This window comes from Chlorocebus sabaeus, chromosome 15 (genome assembly GCF_047675955.1).
Source record: "Chlorocebus sabaeus isolate Y175 chromosome 15, mChlSab1.0.hap1, whole genome shotgun sequence".
Classification (NCBI taxonomy): Eukaryota; Metazoa; Chordata; class Mammalia; order Primates; family Cercopithecidae; genus Chlorocebus; species Chlorocebus sabaeus.
Genome location: NC_132918.1, coordinates 60969487 through 60991052, shown reverse-complemented (window position 1 = coordinate 60991052; position 21566 = coordinate 60969487). Strand labels below are relative to the sequence as shown.

General features: G+C 45.9%; 1 protein-coding gene across 5 annotated transcripts in view; it reads left to right on the top strand.

Annotated features, from left to right (window-relative positions):
- The window catches only part of COLQ (collagen like tail subunit of asymmetric acetylcholinesterase), a 70434-nt gene that overhangs the window by 12874 nt on the left and 35994 nt on the right, over positions 1 to 21566 (top strand). For 4 of the 5 annotated variants that reach the window (XR_012095595.1, XM_073023622.1, XM_008009198.3 and 1 more), the window contains exons 2-3: positions 19394 to 19506; positions 20721 to 20822. Coding sequence is in view for 4 of the 5 variants with exons in the window: in XM_073023622.1 (XP_072879723.1) it covers positions 19394 to 19506; positions 20721 to 20822 (215 nt within the window). In the remaining variant the exon portion in view is untranslated. Of the gene's footprint in view, positions 1 to 9741; positions 10445 to 19393; positions 19507 to 20720; positions 20823 to 21566 lie in introns of those variants that run through there. The other variant, XM_008009200.3, reaches the window with a different exon arrangement.

Genomic DNA, 21566 nt, shown 5'->3' with positions numbered 1-21566 from the left:
GAGATTACAGGCGTGAGCCACCGCACCCGGCCCCATCTGCTCTTAATCGATGCTGAAGAGTCCAGTTTCAGAATCGAGAGTCTCCATCTAAAGCCTGAGGCTGAGTTGGGGACATCCCAGTGCACAGGCTATGGAACCGGAGGTCTGGGTTCAGAATCTCAGCTCCACAGGACCTTGGATGTCATAGAATCAGTTTTCCTCACCTGGAAAAGGGGAATATACAACCCATAACATTATTGGGAGGATCCAAGGAGAGAGCCTGGGAAGGGCCCAGCTCCGGGCCCAGGTCAGAGTATGTAGTCAGGAATTATTACTATTGTACTTTGAGGGGCAACATTTGACTTGCAGGACATGGTATGCTCACACCTGAGAACAACACCTTAGCCATTCTGAGTTCTCAGCAGAAAGGCCTACTAACCGGCAGAGTTTACAGGCAGGAGCTCTTCCTGTGGCTGTGAGGGAGAAAGCGTCTCCCCTTCTAAGACGGGGTGATCTTACGAGTAAACCCCACAAGGCACTGCAATCCTGAGAGTGTCCACTTTTTGGAAACTGTGCAACTCTATGCAAAACCTAGCAAGAAGACAAGCCACTTACTGTATCCAATTCATCTGCATCAGAGCAGGCCCTCTGTCCACATGGCATCTGTCTTGTATGCTTCCTTTGAGGTGACAATGGCCATTAAGTCAGCAGGCCTGCCTAGTGCAAGTCCTCCTGGGCAATCAGAGGAAAATGATTAAATATGAGATTTTCAAGTGGAATGCCAGCAAACTGTGGCAAATTTAACATAGATGCCCAACTTTCTGGCCATATACCCATCCGCTGCTGCTTTGCATTTTGCTCAATGTTTTTTTCCTAGTTAAAATAATAAAATCCATTTGAATTAAGATCCTCCTTCTTCTTATAGTTATTATGTATGTAATTTTTAAATTTTTAGTAAAGACAGGGTCTCGCCATGTTGCCCAGGCTGGTCTTGAACTCCTGAGCTCAAGCGATCTGCCTGCCTCAGTCTCCCCAAGTGTTGGGATTACAGGCGTGAACCACTACACCTGGCCTGCAGTGTGGTTTTAATTTTCATATAATGAAAATTATATACAATTTATAATACATAATTTAATTCTTATGTAATGAATGAGACTCAAAATTTACCCATTTTTCATCTATCGGATGGGCAAAATTCAAAAGGTGCAACATCAGACTGTTGGTGAAGGTGTATGGAAACAGACACTCTCATCCATTGCTCCTAGGAGGGGTGTGAATTGATGGGGGCTTTGTGGAATTATCTGATGGACAATTTGATGAATTATTCATTCGTCAAACCTGGCTTTCAGTCTCTACATTCATTACGACCATTACTTAGGATACATAGCATTTGAGATATTTCCCCTCAATCAGATGACCAGTATTTATTGTACCGCCTACCATATGCTTGTTATACAAGTGGTTGGAGTTTGTGTGAGAGCAAAGCAATCAAGACAAGGAGACAACCCACCTGTGTTCAGGTCAGACTCTACTTCTTTGAGCTTCAGTTTACTTATCTCAGATAAGTAATGTTTCAAATGAAGGCCACATTCGGGCTGTTGTAGGCCGATGCTTAGCACGTAGTGAGTGCTCAATACGTGTTGCCGAGAGTTGTGACAGCTGGTGTTGGCAGGCTACCTACGGTAGTTTAAAGACTGTTTTTGTCTTCTGCTTTAGGCCACAGGAAAACACCAGAATAAGTTACAAATGAATTAAGATTTAAATATAAAATATGAAACTATAAAATTACTAGAATAAACCTTGGGAGTTTTTTTGAGTAACTTTGGTGTGTGGAAAAACCCAGAAACCATAAAAGAAAATAATTATACATTAAATTCTGCTACATAAAAAAATTATGTGTGGCAAAAACAAACTCAAAAGGCCAAAAAAACTAGGAAAAATATTTGCAAGTCATGTAATAAAGTGTTTCTTTCCTATGTGTAAGAAAAATAATGTAAGAGAAAAATTGACAACCCAATGAAAAAAATGGAAAGAGTATAAATGGCTTCAAAATGTTTGAACATATTCTCAGTCTCATTCACTATATGAGAAATGAAAATTAAAACCACGCTGAAGGCTGGGTGCAGTGGCTCATGTCTGTAATCCCAGCACGTTGGGAGGCTGAGGCTAGCACATCACTTGAGCCCAAGTGTTTGAGACCAGCTGGCCAACATGGCAAAACCCCATCTTACTAAGACATATGAAAAATTAGCTGGGCGTGGTGGCACACACCTGTAGTCCCAGCTTCTTGGGAGGCTGAGGTGGGAGGGCTGCTTAAGCTTGGGAGGTCAAGGCTGCAGTGAACCGTGAATGCACCACTGTAGTCCAGCCTGGGCAACAGAGTGAGACCCACTTTTCACCTATCAAGTAGGCAAAATTCAAAAGGTCGAACATCAGACTGTTGGTGAAGGTGTGTGGAAACAGGCGCTCTCATCCACTGCTTCTAGGAGGGGATGTGAATTGACAGGGGCTTTCTGGAGATGAATTAGGCAGTATGTATAAAAATTACAAGTGCCCATAGTTTTTGACCCAGTATTTTTATTTCTAAGAATTCATGTAATGGATAGTCTTACCAGCATACACAAAGATGCATGTGGAAGGTTATTTAGTTGCATTGTTTGCATCAGCAAATTTTGCAAATCATCCAAATGCACATCAGTAGGGGGCAGAGCGAACAAATTATGGTTCTTCCAAAGAAAGGGATATTATGCAGCCATAGAAAAGAAAGTGGGGTGTGCACAGTGGCTCATGCCTGTAATCCTAGCACTTTGGGAGGGTGAGTTGGGATCAGTTGAGGCCAGGAATATGAGACCAGCCTGGGCAACATAGCAAGACCTCATCTCTAAGAGAAAAAAAAGAAAAGAAAACAGTGTGCATGCATTTTATGTAGTTACAGAATAATTTCTTAGAAATACTGTGAAGACCCTGGTGCACTGGTGTGTGCCTGTAGTCCCGGTTACTCAGGAGACTGAGGCCGGAGGATCACTTGAATCTAGACGTTCTGGGCTATAGTGCACTATGGTGATGGGATATCCACACCAAGTTTGGCATCACTACAGTGTCCTTCCAGAAGCGGGATGCCACACTGCTCCGGGAGGGGTGAACCCGCTCAGGTTAGAAACAGCAGGTCACAACTCCTGTGCTGATCATTAGTGGAATTATGCCTGCACTCCAGCCTGGGCAGCGTGATGAGATACCGTCTCTTAAACAAAAATACTGTGAAGAAACCGAGAGGAAGTACCATGTGTATAACAGAATGTTACAAGTAACCCTTTGAGTAAAAGGGGGAAAATATTATACCTACCTATTTGCTTGTATGTGCATAAAATAGTCCCAGAAGTATACATAGAAAACTAAGTAATGATCGATAATAAATAATTGAAACTGGGTAGCTGAGGGAGAGGGGTAGGAGAAAGAATTTTAATGCATACTTGTTTATATGTTTTGAATTTTGAATCACATGCATGTATTACCTATTCTAAACAATTAAACAAAATACTATCTGTACATATAAAGTACCACCTTTCATCTGGAGCACAGGATGTGATTTTTTGTCTTTAAAAGTCCTTAGATCCAAAGCAGCAAGGAAAATTGAGATCTCAGAGAGTTAGATTGGTAGAATCACAGGATTATAGTGCTACAGAAAGCCTAAGGTTTATCTTGCCAACTTGCTCAGATGATAAGTGCTAGTGCTCAACTGAGTCCAGAGGGATCCGCCCTAGGTTCCCCAATTTCTGGAATCCAGGAGTTGTAGTGACTTTGAGACCAATGGGTAGAGATGCCAGTCTGTGCCAGTGGGCAGCCATGGGGCTCCCAGGAACCCAGCCTCCCTCCTCCCCACCTGTTGTGGACCCTTGGACAATAGATCCTGGAGGTGGGGTGGGGGTGCAGGGATGGGTCTGGGGAAAGGAATAAGTGAGCCAGGTGGTTTTGAATTACAAGTGACTATAGAGCTAAACTGTCACCATGGAAAAACGAAGGCATGGAAACGTAGCGGCTGGAAGCGTAGGGTCTTTCCACGCGGTCACAGTTGTCAGCAGGTGTTGGAAATAACCCACCCTTTGGGCTCGATGCAGCTGGAAGCTTTTGTCTCTGACCTATGGCCAGATCTCCCGAATAATTTTTACAAACTTGTCCTCCCCTGTCAAGCCCTGGCAGAAGATTTAATAGCACCGGCTGATTTATGTTGGCCGCTGTAATCAAATTCAGAATCAAGGCGCAGCCAGCCATGGAGAGGTTTCTTTATGTTCCCTTGGCTCCTAATAGCATTGTCTCCTCCTTCCTTTCTACTTACCACATGCCATTTGGTCAGATTAGAACTTGAACTCAAAAAGCAGATGCCTTTCTTTAGATAAGGTCCAAAATAATTTCCTAGTCAGGGGAAAGAAAGAGGGATGGATTTGTTTTCTTGACTCTATGTGTGCAAAGGAGGTATTTTTGATATATGACTTATATAAAATAATGACCGATATGAGATGACTGATTTTCTTTCATCCTCGTAGTGAGGGTAGACTTTTCCTCCTCAAGACATCTCTGTGGGTTAGGGGTGGGAGACAGAAGAGAGTAACCTTCTTATATTGTTTGCAGTGATTCAACAACCTGCTCAAGGCCTCTCGATGAGCGGCTTCAGGTTCCTCCAGGAGGCGCTGGTGCCTTAGCTCTGTGCAGCTCCAGGGGCCCCTAGACATTTGCTAACAAGGGAGTTGGGCTGACCTGCTCCCAACCCTCATCCTTGTGAACGTATCTTCTGGTTCTCTGTTGCCTACTTAAACATTTTTAATTGTATTCTTTTTAAAATCAGGAACAATTTCAAACATTCAGAGAAAGTAAAAGATAATTGCTCAGGGAACACCAATATGTCCACTGTTTGGGGCTGAATTGTGTCTCCCCCAAATTCATGTTGAAGCCCCAATAATACCCAGTACCTTAGAATGTGACTGTATTTGTTTTTGGTTTTGGTTTTGTTTGTTTTTTGAAACTGAGTCTCGCCCTGTTGCCCAGGCTGGAGTGCAGTGGTGCGATCTCGGCTCACTGCAAATTGCACTTCCCGAGTTCAAACGATTCTCCTGCCTCAGCCTCCCGAGTAGCTTGGATTACAGGCACCCACCATCACACTTGGCTAATTTTTGTATTTTTTAGTAGAGAAAGGGTTTCACCATGTTGGCCAAGCTGGTCTCCATCTCCTGACCTCAAGTGATCTACCTGCCTCGGCCTCCCAAAGTGCTGGGATTATAGGCGTGAGCCACCATGCCCAGTCAGAATATGACTGTATTTGGAGATGAGATCTTTATAAAAGTGATTAAGATAAGGCCATTAGAGTGGGCATTAATCCAACTTGACTGGTGTTCTTATAAGAAGAGGAAATCTGAACACACAAAGAGACACGAGGGATGCGGGCAGAAGAGAGGCCATGTGAGGACATGGCAAGCAGGTGGCCATGCCCAAGCCAAGGAGAGAGGCCTCAGGGGAAAACAAACTTGCCACACCTGGGTTTTGGCCTTCCAGCCTCAAGATCTATGAGAAACAAGTCTCTGTTGTTTAAGCCATTCAGTCTGTGGTACTTTGTTACCCCAGCCCTAGAAAACGAATCATGCACCGTATCGATTCTGCACTGGCTATCATTTTGCTGTGATTACTCTATCATATATCTGTTTATTCATCTTTTTATTGATGGACTTCAAGTGAGTTGCAGATTTGTCACCTACTTTGGAGAACAGAATAGGGGAGGTAAACCCATGTTTGATTGAAGACCACCAGCACACCTGATTGAACCCTGTCTATGTTTGGGATAAGCAGAGATTATTTACTCATGGGAGTTTACAAACCAGGAAACTGAAACCCAGAGAGGAACAGTCATTGGGTTTGATTAGAAAGACGTGATTCTGGGCATTGGTAAGTGGTTCCAACCTTAGCTGGCTGAGGCAACACTTCTGACTCCTTCGGGTGCCATTTCTTCTGAGGTTTCCTGCTCTTTCTCTCTAGGTGGTGGTGGTGGTAGTGGAAGATCTCCACTGTGTGCTGGTAACTGTTGCGTTTGACCTTGGGTGCATCCCTTAATCTCCCTGAGCCTTACCTGAAAATGAGGATGACAGTACTAATATGTACCTTGTGGGGCTGTTGCGGGGATCAAAGGATTGAATGGGGAACATCAAGGAATGTCTCCCATTGTTGGCACCTCACAACTGAGTTAGGGCAATGCTATCTGCTATAACAGGTAGCATTTTAGTGGCTTATCCTAATTAAAATTTATTTTTTGCTCACCTAACTGATCAGTGTCCCTGGTTGGGGGCAGTGCACCTCCATTCTGGCATTCAGGGGTGCAGGCCCTTTCCATCCCATGGCTTCACTGTCCCCCAGAAATGCAAAAAACAGCCAGGCATGGTGTTTTTCCTGTAATTCTGGGTACTCCAGAGGCTGAGGCACTAGAATCTCTTGAACCCAGGAGGTGGAGGTTGCAGTGAGCCAGGATCGCGCTGCGGCACTGCAGCCTGGGTGACAGAGGGAGACTTTATTTAAAAAAAAAAAATTTATAAAAGGCTGGGCATGGTGGCTCATGTCTGTAATCCCAGCACTTTGGGAGGCTGAGGCAGGTGGATAACCTGAGGTCATGAGTTCAAGCCCAGCCTGGCCAATATGGTGAAACCTTGTCTCTACTAAAAATACAAAAAATTAGCCAGGTGTGGTGGCAGGTGCCTGTAATCCCAGCTACTCGGGAGGCTGAGGCAGGAGAATCGCTTGAATCCAAGAGGCAGAGGTTGCAGTGAACCAAGATCATGTCATTGCACTCCAGCCTAAGCAACAAGAGCAAAACTCCATCTCAAAAAAAAAAAAAAAAAAAAAAAAAAAAATCAGTACAAGTTAGCAGATGAGATGAAGACTCTTTGTCCCCTAGAGGTTAGTCTTTTACAAGACTCTCCTGAGTAAACAAAACCATTGGATCTAGAGGTGAGATTAAAGAAAAAAATTATTCTGACACTGGTTAAAATGGTAAGGAAGACTTTATCCAAGACTATTGCAATAGGACACAGAGATCAACCTTAGCTCCATTACAAGGACAAGTGGGGATTTATAGCCAAAAAGCAGGTTGGGTGGGTCAGTGGATTAAAAACTACTAAGAGGAGACATCATGATAGGGGGATTTTGACTGAACCAACTTAACAGGATTCTTGCTGAAGGCAGACCAGGATGATCAGTTCTCAAGGGTGGGGGATTCTCTCTAAACTGACTTATCAAGATTCTGGCTGTAACTGGACTCTGCAAGGATGGACACGGAAGCCCACGTTCAAGGCCTAGTCAAGAAGAGGGCTCAGGGGAACCTGACCAAAACTTGGCCAAGGAGGGAATGGTTGTTGGTGGGAAGGCAGAACTTGGGTCCTCCTACCTATTTCTCTGTCCACCAGGGTTCTGGGATGGGACAGCAGACGTGAAGTGCTCCAGGGCTGGTGGGAGCCTTGGCACTGCCCCAGACAGGTAGATGTCTTTGCTTCTGGGTCCCTGGGAAGGGTGTGGGAGTTATCTATGCTGCACAGGCTCTCTGTGTGGTAGTGGTGGGAGACACAGCATGAGGAGCATGCAAAGCAGAATCAACTTTGGCCCCATCAGCAGGGAACAGGCCTGTGTGTGGCAGCAGCAGGGACAGGAGCGCCTGGAACAGCTCCCAGGAATGTCGTATTCCAGAAGAGGTCTCTAGCCTGGCTGATAAATCCCAGAGCTGTAATTAAGACAAAATACTGTGAATGTGACACCTGCTGACAGCTGCAGGAAGGCCCCGGAAACTTGTATTGTGAATTAGATTTTGCAGGCAGCTCTGCCATGGTGAACTGGTGCCAGGCTAAGGCACCTGAGGGAACTTGAGGGCAAAGATTGCTCACTAAGGGGGAAGAGGGGAGATCCTTCACCCCTGTCTGGGAACCATCGATGTCTCAGGAATCACAGACCATGGTAGATGCCAAAGCTGGGAAGGGGTTAGAGCGCATCTGGTCCAAGGCTTTCATTGTACATCTAGAAAAATCCAGACCCACAGGGGAAATGGGTTGACTTAGGTCACACAGTGAGTTAGTGCCAGGGCTAAAGACCAGGGCTCTTAATCCCAGGCTGGCACACTTGGCTGGAGAGCTGTTAAAAGTAGTTGAGCATACATCCAGAAATTTGACTTAAATTCAATGGTACGTGCTTGGGAAGACAGAGACAATGCCAGAGGATGAGACAAAGTTATAGACAGAGAGACACAGAGACAGAGAGAGTAACACAGAGACAGAAAAGAGAGCAGCAGAAGGACAGAAACACAGAGAAGAGGCAGAAAATATTCGTGAGCCTGAACCATTAGGTTCAAATAGAGATTCAACACCTGCTGAGTTGGACAGGACCCCAGCGATCATCTAGTCCAGCTACTTTTGTTTTTACAGTAATGAAACAAAGTACAGCTGAGTGGTTTACATATGTCAACCTTTTTAGAAAAAGTTTGATGCCATGTGGTTAAAAAAAAAAAAAAGTGCTTTTGGTGTGAAAAGTGGCAAAACTTCCATTTCTGAAGGTTTGTGAAATGAAATTTAAAAAATGAAGAGCTGCAAGAATATGACTCAGAATAGAGAAAGTTGGGAAAATGTGATGCAGATATTTCTGCAACTCTCTAGGACTCAGGACTGAGGACTCCCTGACCTTATTGCTACTTTCTCTGAGGTCTCAGACCCAGTTTCTGAGAAGGACAAAGGGGAATTCCCCAGAGAAGGAACACAGCCTAAGCCTCACCTCCCACTCCTCCTATCTTGACACAGCAAATCTCTGCTTTCAAACATCAGCTCAAATGCCACCTCTTCCAGGAATCCTTCCTTGATATCTCACTTGGACCCTCTCCCCCTCAACTGTTACCCATTTCTTCCTTCTATAAAGCCCTTCAGGCATCCCTGCCCTATGTTAGCCACTCTTCTTTTTTGCCTTATACAACAGTTATCCAAGAATATGTCGATAAGAGAGCCCTTATTCTGCGCCAGGAATTCCAAAAGCTGTAGCTCTAATTCTCACAACAAACTATTAAAGTCGGCTTTGCATGCCCACTTTACAAGTAAGAAAGCTTAGACTCCAAAAGAATGAATAACTTCCTCAAGGTCACTCAGCTACTAAGTGGCAAAACCAGGACTTAAACCCAACTTGGATGACTCCAGGGCCAGTACTCTTCCCATGAAACTGAACAACACATTCCAAGGGCAGGAACTGTGTCTAGTCATTGTATCTTCCACAATTTGGTACTTACTGTGTTTCTGAATGACTAAAACAGTAAATGAATGAATGAATGAACGTAAGTGTCCTTTCTTTCGAAGTTTATAGTGTAGGGCTTGGCAAGCTACAGCCTGTGGGCCAAATCCAGCCTGCCTCCTATTTTTGTATAAACTTTTATAAAACATGGCCACACTCATTCCTTTATGTATTGTCGATGGCTGCTTTCCTGTACAATGGCAAAGTGAGGTTGTAACAGAGACTGTGTGACCCACAAAGCCTAAATATTTACTGTGTGGCCCTCTATAGCAAAACTTTGCTGACTCCTGCTATAGCTTATGGTCTTTACTAAGCTGATTAAAACAACACTGCTTATTGCTAAGTAGTATAATAATGATCTTGTCTTTTATAATCTAAAATATTGTGTGTCCATGCTTGTGCACTGGGTGTGCCTATAAAGAACCAGATAGATTTAAATGTGTAACTGGTATATGCCACCTTATTATGTTATAGGCAGGCTTCATGCAAAAAGACTTGCCCACATGCCCTCTGGAAATCTATATATTTTGTTTGTTTGTGGTTTCGTCGTCGTTGTTGTTGTTTTGGTTACGTTTAGCTTTGTCAGCAACACTTTGGCCCAGATGGGATGAGAGCTGAGACCCCTGGCCACGAAGGTCTTCCCTGAAGCAGAGGAGGGCAGGCTCCCTTTGGACAGTCTCGGTGGGGGTTGACTTTGAGGCTTACCAGAGCAGTATTGACAAGGCGGTTTTTGAGCCAAATGAAAAGCAGCCTGTTTGACTGACTGCTCTCCATTTCCTCTTGGCTTGCAGGGGCTAAGTATCCCCAGGCTCCCAACCTTATGTCCTCCCCTGGGCTGAAGGCACTCTTGTACTCCAGGCCTCCCCTACAGCAGTGTTCATGGGCAGCTGGAGCAGGGCTGCCTACCCATTGCTGCTCCCAGGAGCTGGCCTCAGACCCCTGGCATCTGGGGCAGAAACAACATCAAAGCAGGGATTGGCCAACTCCCACCCCTAATGCCAAACAGGCCAGGCACTGGGAGCACTCGGAGGCGTGACGAATCTCAGCCTGTCTCCGGCTAGTGTTCCCTGGCCAGTCCGCTTTGGGCCTTGCCTCACAATGACGGGCTCATCATTCAGCCTCGCTCATCTGCTCATCATTTCAGGACTGCTCTGTTACTCGGCAGGCTGCTTGGGTGAGTTGTGTGTGCATGTGGGTGTGCGCGCGGATGCACATGCATTGTTTTGGAAAAAAGACTCTTGGAAAGCAGACTGTACTAGGAGGTTTCAGTAGCCTTTACATTTTTTTCTTTTAAGTTTTTTTTTTTTTTCTTTCACATCTCACTGTGAAAGCCTTTAAATTTTAAACCTCTCAGCCAGTGTTGAAATTGCAATGCAAAGGCGTTTCACAGTAGAGTTGGTGGGGACCTGGCGTACTTGCTCACGGGTGTGTGCACTTGTCTGTGTCCCTCTTGTGACCTTGACTTCAGGCTGGCCGGCTGGCAGCTGGTACCTTGGCTTGGAAGTAAAATTGTGCTCTGTGGTCCGGGCCCCCGCTGGCGTTGGGTGGCTGAGACAGTCTCCATCACTCTTGAGTGGACTGGCTTGGGTAATGTGGCTCAGAGGCACAGCCACCAAACCACCAAATTGTTCTTTGCAGGCTGCATCCTTGCCTGCTCGGGGGCATACAGCAGAAGGCAAACTCTACCGTGTTCTTTCAGAGAAGTTCAAATTATGTGCAACTTTTAGGATCAGAATTTGTTTCTCAAGGTTTGTTGTGGGGATTGAAGGAAAATTGTAGGGTGCAGCCTTCTCTGGAACAAGTGAATCGGGGGGAATTTTGGGCAAATTGTATTCAGTTAATGTAAGAACTTTACTGTAGCTGAGACTCAACTCACTACAATAAAGTCAGAGCACTCCAAGATGTCATAAAGCATGTACCCTTGGCCTTCTCTCTTCTCTTGGGTCTCTCTCTCTCATGCAAGTTCCCACAGGCAGGGAAAGGCCCCAAAGGAGGAGGAGGAAGTAAAAAGCTGACTAGTCCACCAACTGGACAGGCAGGTGCAGAACAGTTATGTGACTGCACTTGTAATTCTCCCAACCTGCTGAGGCAGGATGCTTATGTCAGTTCTTTCCTTTGGCAGTTTCTAATGACACATTTGTTGGGTTGAGGGGGTGGGAGGGAAGGCTACTTGATGGAAAAACAGAAGGCAGAAATGGAAAATGCGGTTTCCAGTAACCTGTTGTGGGGCTGGCCTTGCAAGAGGGGAGATGAAGATGGACACAGTGGTGGTTCTGGTGTTATACTTATCTTAAAAAGGGACTAAAGGAGGCCAGGTGCAGTGGCTCACGCCTGTAATCCCAACACTTTAAGAGGCTAAGGCAGGCGGATCACCTGAGGTCAGGAGTTTGAGACCAGCCTGGCCAACATGACAAAACTCTGTGTCTACTAAAAATACAAAAATTAGCCAGGCATGGTGGCACACGCCTATAATCCCAGCTACTCAGGAGACTGAGGTACGAGAGTGGCTTGAACCTGGGAGGCGGAGGTTTCAGTGGGCTGAGAACACACCACTACATTCCAGCCTGAGCAACATTGTGAGACTTCGTCTCAAAAAAAAAAAAAAGAAAGAAAGAAAAACAAAAAAGACTAAAGGACTTTGGAGATGATTTGGACAAAACTCCTTGTGGTACAGATGAGGAAACTAAGTTTCAGATTGAGTAAGCGAGTTGTACTGGCTCACATGGCCACTTGCACCCGGACTTAACACTCTTTGATTCACATCTATGTCTTTCCAAGAGTAAATTGAAGAGAATCTCTTTCCAAAGATGTGCTTCAGTTTCTTGAAATGAAACAGGAGAAAGTCTCCTTCTCAAGAACGGGTATTGAGTCCAAAGGGTAAAATCAGCATCATCAACAGCAGAAGCCCCAAACACTTGCCCAAAGCCTGCATTAAACAGTTACCCAGAATTTGGCAATGCACTGGCCACATACAACATGACCTTGATGTCTTTAAGTTGGGGCATGAGGTCCTGAAGTTCCGTGATGGTTGACGTTTCCAAGGCAGCTGCCTGGTGCTGAGCCACGTGCTGCACCCGGGTTTCTGCGGCTCCACGGAGGTACGCACAGGATTGCTTTCAATACAACGGAGCCTTCCGGGGCTTTTCCAGACCGGAGCCTGAGCTCAGACACGATTCTACAGAGATGGTCCATGATAGAGACCCACAGGCCACTCGGATGACACCAAAATAGACATGTGAAGTCCTGGCTTAGTTGACTGGGAGAGAGGAGGGAGGGGGAAGCTGCTCCCTACACGTCCACCTGATGGAAATATTCTGAGCAGGAATGAGCTGTAAATAAACTAGGCTCCTAAAAACAAACAGCTCCAGGGAGTCAGGGGAGGGCAGAAATAGATGGCCTTCCCCTGCTGGGAAGAAAGTGGGTCAAGGGGGAAAGGGTGAGGGGAATGGGGTGGGGGAGCTGAACAATGCAGAGGCCTCAGCCAGAAATGCAGCTGATAATTTGTGGTCACTGAAGAGGTCTCCAGTTTCCAGGAAGAAAGGAGAGAAGTGATTGCTTTAAATGATACAAGGTCCTTCATCAGTGGAAGACCACACAGGGTGCTGGGTGAAGGAAGGCACTGGAAGCCATATATGGTCTGGAAAAATAATGGTGATGAATGCATATTAGCAGTGTGGGCCTGCCAGCTTCCCAGGTGCTTTTGGAACACTGCAGCCTCAGCCCTTAGCTGTGTGCTGAGGCAAAAGAGAAGCAAAGGAGAAACTGTAGCCAGGGGACCTTAAAAACATTCTGGGATTGGTGTGAAGCTGCCAGCCTCCTCCACCCTACAACTGAAGCTGCCCACTCCTAGCGACTCAACCCTCTAGGAAACTTGGAGAAGGTGAAGAGGAATACTTTGGCATTAATGTCAAGTTCTGGAACAATGTATCCGTATTATTTTACCGCTGAGAAAAGTAGCCCATGGCAGCTGGAGCTGCCCTGACACTCAGAGCTCAGCCTGGTGTTTTGCAACACGGAAGCGATGTCACAGAACACCATCATCAGACAGGGTCACCCTGTGACCTTGATGGATCGAGACGAAAATAAGAATCACTCAATCACAACTGAACATAGACGAAAACAGGACTATCATCCAGCCACAAAAATGACTAAACATTCTCCTGTCCTTGCTAATATGAGTGATTACTGCTGTTTAAAAAACCAATCACAGCTTTAGTCTTGCTCCACTCTCTTCTTCTAGATGTGAATTAAGATACTCAATTATAGAATGACCCTTTCTTCCTGATGGCATCCAATTCAGAGTGAAGCCACACTTCATTTCCTCATAGTCTCCGCTCAATCACCTAGCAAGAGCCCAACCCTAGGATCAGTCCTTCCCAGCATCCTCTAACTGAGATGCCCCACGGTTCCTTCTCGTGTGTGTTCTACCTCTTTGCAGTGAGTCAGTAAACCCAGCTTGGTTCCCTGAAGCCTTTGCTTGGAGGTCACTGATGCTTTAGCCCCAAGTTGTTGTTATGGGACTTGTAGCTCCCAACCTTCATTTCTACCACATGCAGTCATGGTGTAGAGCTCAAGAGAAAGGGCTCTGGAACCAGACTGCCTGGCTCTGTCACTTACTAGCTATATGACTTTGGACAAATTGCTTAACCTCTTTGCCTCAGTTAATAGATCTGTAAAATGGAGATGATGATAACAAAAGTAGTACCTAGCTTTTAGGGTTGCTGTGAGGATTAGGTGAATTTATATGTGTGAATCACTTAAATGGTGCCTTGCATGTGGTGTTTGTCACTATTAATTCAGCAAATGTTTGTGGAGTGTCTAGTGTATGCGAGATACAGTGCTAGACCCTGGGGATAAAAACTCCCCAGGGTCCTGCTCTCCCAGAAAGCACAGTTTGGTCAGGGGGATACAAGGAAATAGTTTTTCCCCTTGGAGAAAACCTAGCATAGGGGTAAACCCAGAGAAAAATATAGCAGGGCCACTCAATCTTGGCCTGGGAAGTCAAGGAAAGCTTCCTGTTAGAGGCAACACCTGAACACTTCTTGATGGACTGCTTATGGAAGGGCAGGGAGTGGGGTATAAGCAGCAGGCCTCTGGGCTCTGCAAGCCTTTCCAACTACAGATGCCATTTAGGTACTTTCTGCGTCCCACAAGGCCTGGCCCAGTGCCTGGCAGAGTGTGCTCAAATGAATAAATGTCTAACACTCGTAAACTAGTGCCTGCTGTGACTTTTCTTTCTCAAACTCTGACCATTGTTGCCCCGGGTCCCCTGCAACTTCAAAACCACCCTTGATTCTCCCTGCTCTTTCCCTCCTGCAACACGTTGGTCCCCAGTTTCTGTGCATCAGTCCCCCCCTTCCTTTCCCGTGCCCTGCTGTATGCTCCCGTTCTCCAAGACTGTCCTCCACACACCTGCACCTTTCCTGCACACAGTGTTCTCCAGCACCATTTTGATCCTGTTACTCCTTTACCCTGCACCTGCCGTGGCTTCCTATGACTTTCCGATTAAAGCTTAAACCCAGCCGGGTGCGGTGGCTCACGTCTGTAATCCCAGCACTTTGGGAGGCCGAGGCGGGCGGATCACGAGGTCGGGAGATGGAGACCATCCTGGCTAACACGGGGAAACCCCGTCTCTACTAAAAATACAAAAAATTAGCTGGGCGCGGTGGCGGGCGCCTGTAGTCCCAGCCACTCAGGAGGCTGAGGCAGGAGAGTGGCGTGAACCCAGGAGGCTGAGTTTGCAGTGAGCCGAGATCGCACCACTGCACTCCAGCCTGGGCAATAGAGCAAGACTCGGTCTCAAAAAAAAAAAAAAAAAAAGCTTAAACCCCTTTGTGGGGTATCCAAAATGGCATGATCTAGCCCCAAATTAACTTTCCAGCTTTCCCTGCATCCTGACCCCGACACCCACTGTTCCTCCTCTTCATTAGGCGACCACCTTAAAGCGTCTTGCCTCTGTGCTGTGTTTAACATTTTTGTTTGTTTGTTTGTTTGAGATGGAGTTTCACTCTTGCCTGGGCTGGAGTTCAGTGGCACAATCTCAGCTCACTGCAACCTCTGCCTCCCAAGTTCAAGCGATTCTTCTGCCTCAGCCTCCCGAGTAGCTGGGATTACAAGTGCGTGCCACCACACCCAGCAAATTTTTGTATTTTTAGTAGAGATGGGGTTTTGCCATTTGGTCAAGCTGTTCTTGAACTCCTGACCTTAAGTGATCTGCCTACCTCAGCCTCCCAAAGTGTTGGGATTACAGGCGTGAGCCACTACGCCTGGCCTGTTTGACATATTTTGGAGCGCCTGTCTGCCTTGCCTTCTTCAGGAGAAACTCCTCCCACAGCCTCTGTTGAGCTGGTGACAGACCCTGAGATCCTGCTAACGATTGGATCTGAGCCCGGTCCAGGGCAGGCTCTGCTCAGCTCCCCCCATGACCTGTCACCTGGCTGGGCAAACAGATTCCCCGTGATGGATGTTTGAACCAAGACCCACAAGGGGATATTCCAGACAAAACAGATGGGGGAGGTAAAAGAGGTGAGGCAAGACTGGGTCAGCCATCATGGGAAGATGGGCGTGAAGACGCCAGAGAAGATGGAATGGATCAGATGCACAGAAAGAAGCATAAAAGGGGAGATGGGGGACAGGGGATAGAGGAAGGTGAGAGAAATACCAGGACAGTGTCATGCTCCATTGACTCACTGGCTCCACTCACTCTTTCTGACAGTTGTTAACTTTACAATAAATCTCCTTTTTCCCCAGAGCCCATGTGAGTGAAGCTCTGCTTCTCACAATCCAAGTAGCCCTGAATGGAACACGGTCTCTCTCCTGCCATTCCTCCCGCTCCCCGGGGAGCCTCCCCTCCTTCCATCATCCACCTCCCCAGCTGGCCCTTCAAGGCCTCGCTCAAGTACCCATGACTTCCCCAGATATTTTTGTGGTCTGGAAGACTTCCTGTCTGAATTTTTCTTGCTCTTCCAGAATTAGCACGAGTGCCATCTTTCCCAAAAGATGACCAGGTCCATCCCAGCTGGTGGCCACCTGTTGTTCCTGTTTTTCTGAATTCCTTCAGTCCCTCGTTAACTTTTATGACCTAGAATGGATGCTGCTTTGGCGTTGGGTGCTGGGTTCTATGGAACTTTTTGTGACCAAGATAAGCACCAAGCATTAGATAGGCCAACAGTTTTCATTGGGGCCGTTTTGGAAATTTTCAAAGTATTTTTGGTTGTTTCAAAGGCTGGGATGGGTAGCACCACTGTGTTTGTTGAGCCAGGTCAGGAGTGAGAGCTATCTTGCAAAGGGTGAGACAGAATTGTCCCACATCCTACATGACTTTGAAATGTCCCAAGGAACATTCATACTTATATATAATTACCTCATTCTATAACTGAATTCTCTTTTACACAGCATTTTTAAAGCACTGTTGTAATATAAATTGAGCTTTCTCAGACTACAATTACAGAGTAATGGTTGTGCTTTGTCTAGTCAGAAATTTTACCCAGTGTTATTTATTATTTCAGAAAATCACATCATATGGTGGACACATTCCTTGTAGCATGGGAGTTGCCAATACCATAATCTGTATTTGAGCTGTTGCATTCACTGTGATTTCACATTAAGTGCAAGCATCAAACTACAGCATTATGTATTCTAATATTGTGTCTGACCACTTATAATCAAAATGTTTACTTTTATATCATAAGTCACTTTTTTTTTCTTTTTTTCTTTTATTTTTTGAGATGGAGTCTTGCTCTGTTGCCAGGTTGGAGTACAGTGGTGCAATCTCAGCTCACTGCAACCTCCACCTCCCAGGTTCAAGCAATTCTCCTGCCTCAGCCTCCTGAGTAGCTAGGACTACAGGCACGCACCACCATGCTCAGCTAATTTTTGTATTTTTAGTAGAGATGGGGTTTCACCATGTTGACCAGGATGGTCTCGATCTCTTGACCTCGTGATCTGCCCGCCTCGGCCTCCCAAAGTACTGGGATTACAGGCATGAGCCACTACATCTGGCCCATACATCACTTTCTTATATTTTTCTTTTATGTAGAATTAAGAGCATGATATTGATTTTTTAAATCGTGTGTCAGTGTGCTGTATTATTTATGAATTTCATTTCCAGATAATAAAGGTGTCTTTACACAATATTTCCCATAAAAGGCTGCATTGGGCCTGAGAGGGCTGAGGGCCTTTGGCACAGGCCAGTGGAATGCTTCATCATCAAGGGTGCTAGGGAGTGTGTGTGCACAGAGCCACCATTCCTGTGGACACCGCACGACCTGGCGACTTCTGGGGAGCACTCAGCACTTGTCTGGTGTCTGAGGTAGGTCCTGGAGCACAAGGTGGAGATGGTTGGCAGATGCTGGCCCCTGGGAGATAAGACAGAAAACTGGATTCAGGACTGAGAGCATGTGGTGGTCAACCTGGCGCGCGTGTTCTGTGAGGTCAGAGGTATTGTGAAGGGGTGGAAGTGAAGGTACATCGTGACACCAAAACTGAGAACTGAAAAACCATAGCTTTCGGTGATTATGGATATTGCTGCTATGAACATTTTAGTACATGCATTTTGGGGAAAATACACCCACTTTTTTTTCAGGGCCATTTCAAGAGAAATGTTTACTTGTTGGTATTAAAAAAAACTATAACCATTCAAGCTGGCTCTTAACTAAAAAGTTTATCTTGAAACATTTGCAGTAATTCCCACTGGATTCATTAGGTAGGGACACAAATCAGGGCTGTGTCAGTGCAAACACCAGAGAACACATATATGGTTCTGGCCAATGCACATCATTCAGAGATACTGGGGAGGAGATTCAAGCTTGGAATCAGAACCTGAAATTTTAAAGATCACTTGCAATCATGATCCCGGATATACCCACTTTTCTATTGGCAAAAACCTAGGAGTGAAATTGCTGGGCTAAAGTGTATGTCTATGTTCAGCTTTAATAGAAGATAACAAGCAATTTTCCAGAGGTTGCATTGGTTTACATTCTGGCCAGCTAATGTGATAGTTGTGGTTGTTCCACATCCTTACCACATTTCTTATATTCTGTCCTTTTCATTTTAGCCATTCTGGTGGATGTGTAGTTGTATCAACCCAATGAACATCAGCAATGTTCAGCAGAATGGATGAGCAGGTTGTGATATAGTCGCTCAGTGGGACTCTATTCAGTAGTAACAATGATAAACAACAACCTAGATGATTCCCATAGACAACATGTTAAGAGAGAGAAACCAAAGACAAGAGTTCATATTGTGTGATTCCATTTACATAAAGTGCAAGATTAGTCAAAATGAGTCTCTGGTGTTAGAATTCAGGATGGGAAGGGGTGCAGAGATTGGAGCTTGAAGGAGCTTCTGGGCGCTGGGGGATGCTGTTTGTTGACCTGGGTGCTGGTTTCTAGGATTCGTCCACCTTGTGGAGATTTATTGGGCTGTAACTTATTGATCTGTGTACTTTTTGTAAGGCATACTTCAACATTGAACATTTACTAACATTGAACATGGATGAGACTTTTTGTAAAAATTAAGCTACAAAGGTTCAGGGCCCTCCCTTCATTTCCTGACACTGTGGATTAGGCTACCCATATACTGAGACATTAAACCGTAATTCTCCAGTGACATGAGTGACACGTGAATGTGTTTGTAAAGTCTAGAGTCAATATATGTGTTTTAAATCATGGGTGTGGGTGTCCTGTAAGTAATGCTGCCACCGGCCCTGGCTGCCTCCCTGTCTGAACAATTTCCTTCTGAGTACAATATTAAAGTCATTAGCAAGCACTTTCTTCTCCTCAACTTCTGAGGGCATGTGATGAGTCTTTTTGAACTTTGCATTTCTTGCTACATCTACAAAGTAACAAGTCAGTATCCGAGGAAGGAGAAATGAACCTTATAATGATCACAGTGTCCAGATAAGTTATCTGCTTCTTTATGAACCATCTTAATCCAGCAAAGGCAAGGGCAAGGGCATAATTGCTATGTCAAGTAGCTGACAGGAGGCCCACCCACATCCAACAGGCTAGAAATTAGGATTTGGAAGTCTGGGGTGGCAGATGGGTCTTCCCTGGGCACGGTGGGTGTGACAGAAGCCCCAGCACTGACCACATGCTAACGAGCAGCAGTTTTCTCTGAATAGCCCTTCCTGGCCTGGATCAGAAGAAGCGTGGTGGCCACAAAGCATGCTGCCTGCTGACGCCCCCTCCACCACCACTGTTCCCACCACCATTCTTCAGAGGTGGCCGAAGTCCGGTGAGTACTTTGGGATTTATGAGAGGAAAAAAAAAATGCAGGCTACTCATTTGCACACCACACAGCCCTGCCTGCCTGCCCCACTTCACCTGAGCTGCCTCTGGAATCTTGTGAGAGCCTCAACCCTCCACGGTCACCCAGAGGTTGAGCCCTGGAATGGACATTTTGCAGTTCCTGGGGTGTGTCCATTCTCCAAATATCTCAAATAAATGATGGAGGGAGGGAGATTCTTCTCGGCAGGAATTGGATTTGGCAAAGTTTCTCATCTTCTCAAAAACCACGAGGTGAATTTATAATGTAACTTCCTGGGTTCCCATCAGCTGCTCAAATATGGAATTTCCCCTTCTGTTTTTCTTCTCCCCAAGTGTTTATGAAATTCCCTTCCACAGCCCGTGTCTAACACAGACCATTTCCATGAGGTGATTCAGGAAATAGTTCTCCTGTAGCCACACTGAGGTGTGAGAGGGAGCAGAATTTGGAAAGAAAGGACAAGGTGAGGAAAAGAGCAAGATTCGGGAAACTGGCCTAGAAGGCAGCAGCCAGGGCATTCTGGGAACTTGGGATTCTCAGCTCTTTCCCAACGCTGTTTCATCTGTGCTGTCCAGTTCAGGAGCCACTAGCCATATGTAGCTATCTGGCACTTGCAATGTGGCTAGTTCAAGCTGAGATGTACTGTAAGTGTAAAATACACACTGGATTTTGAAAGAATTAGTATGAAAAAAGAATGTAAACTGTCTCAGTTAACTTTCTAATACTGAATATATGTTAAAATGATAATATTTGGGTTTTGTTGGGTTAAAATATATTATTAAAATTAATTTCACTTTTTTCCTTTTACCTTCTTGAAAGTTAAAAATGTGACTACTAGACAATTTAAAATTACAATGTTACTCTTATCAGTGGCTCACGTTAGTTATGTTTCCACTGGACAGTGCCAACCTAGACATTGGATAGAGGCCCCTGAAATGAGCTTCCTAACTCTATCCAAAGTGGCTGCGAGGTGTCTGTAATTCACACAAGCCAGGTTGTCTCAAGAGCAGATGAGAGAACAGAAACTAGTAGCCCAAGATGTCATCTTCTTGGGGCAGTCATTGGGGTGTCAGGGAACTGCCAGGCTTAGAGACCTGAACCCAGAGCAGGTCTGTGTCCAGGATGGTGACCCTTCCTCTGTCCCCTACGCCTGACCTCTAACTCTGTGTTGCTTTGTACTGAAGCTTCTCTCCCCAGACATGAAGAATCTCATCCTGGAACTGGAGACCTCGCAGTCCCCGTGCATGCAAGGCTCGCTAGGCTCCCCTGGGCCTCCCGGCCCCCAGGTTGGTGCACTCTACCGGACCCCTCTTGCTGTCTTCTGTTTAGAGCAGGAAAGCCCACTGCACAGAGCCTCTTAGTGTCTGCTCCTTCTCATATGATACAAAGCTGTTTTTCCTTCTCTCGCTAACTCCCTGCTCCAAAGCCACATGGATAGAACACTGGCTCTTTGCTGGGTAAATTCTGGCCTCCCGGCCTTGATTTCCTCATCTATGTAATGGGGATAATAATTGTCCCTACAGTACTGAATTTTGGGGGAATCAAATGAGGATGCCACCTCTATGGATATGGTTTGTATTAGTTACAATCAGACAAACACTTGATGATGGTGCCCCTTATGTAACCATTGACCCCTCCTGTGGACCAGAGCTGCCTGCGTTCAGCACAGGGAAGTGGAGGCGCAGAGGAGATTGTTTCCTGCCTCACTGGGCCCCCAGGTGTTGCTACCAAGTAGCCCGCCCCTGCCCACCAAAGCTAAAGGGGAGAGTGAGAAATAGGCAAAATGCTGGAGAAAGGATTTCTAGACAAACAAGAGTACCCTCCAGAAACCCCACCCCACAGACTCCTGACCCCTCTGGCCTGCCTCCAAGAGGGTGCTCCATCGGTGAGGGACAGCTGGGCCTGAGCCTTCCGTGGGGAGGAGAAAGAGGGTGTAAGGAGCAGTTCCCCAAGTGCCTTCCCATGCAGGGGGCATAAAAGTGATATCACCCACCTGGGTAAACCCTTGTGTGGCTTCTGGACACTTGAAG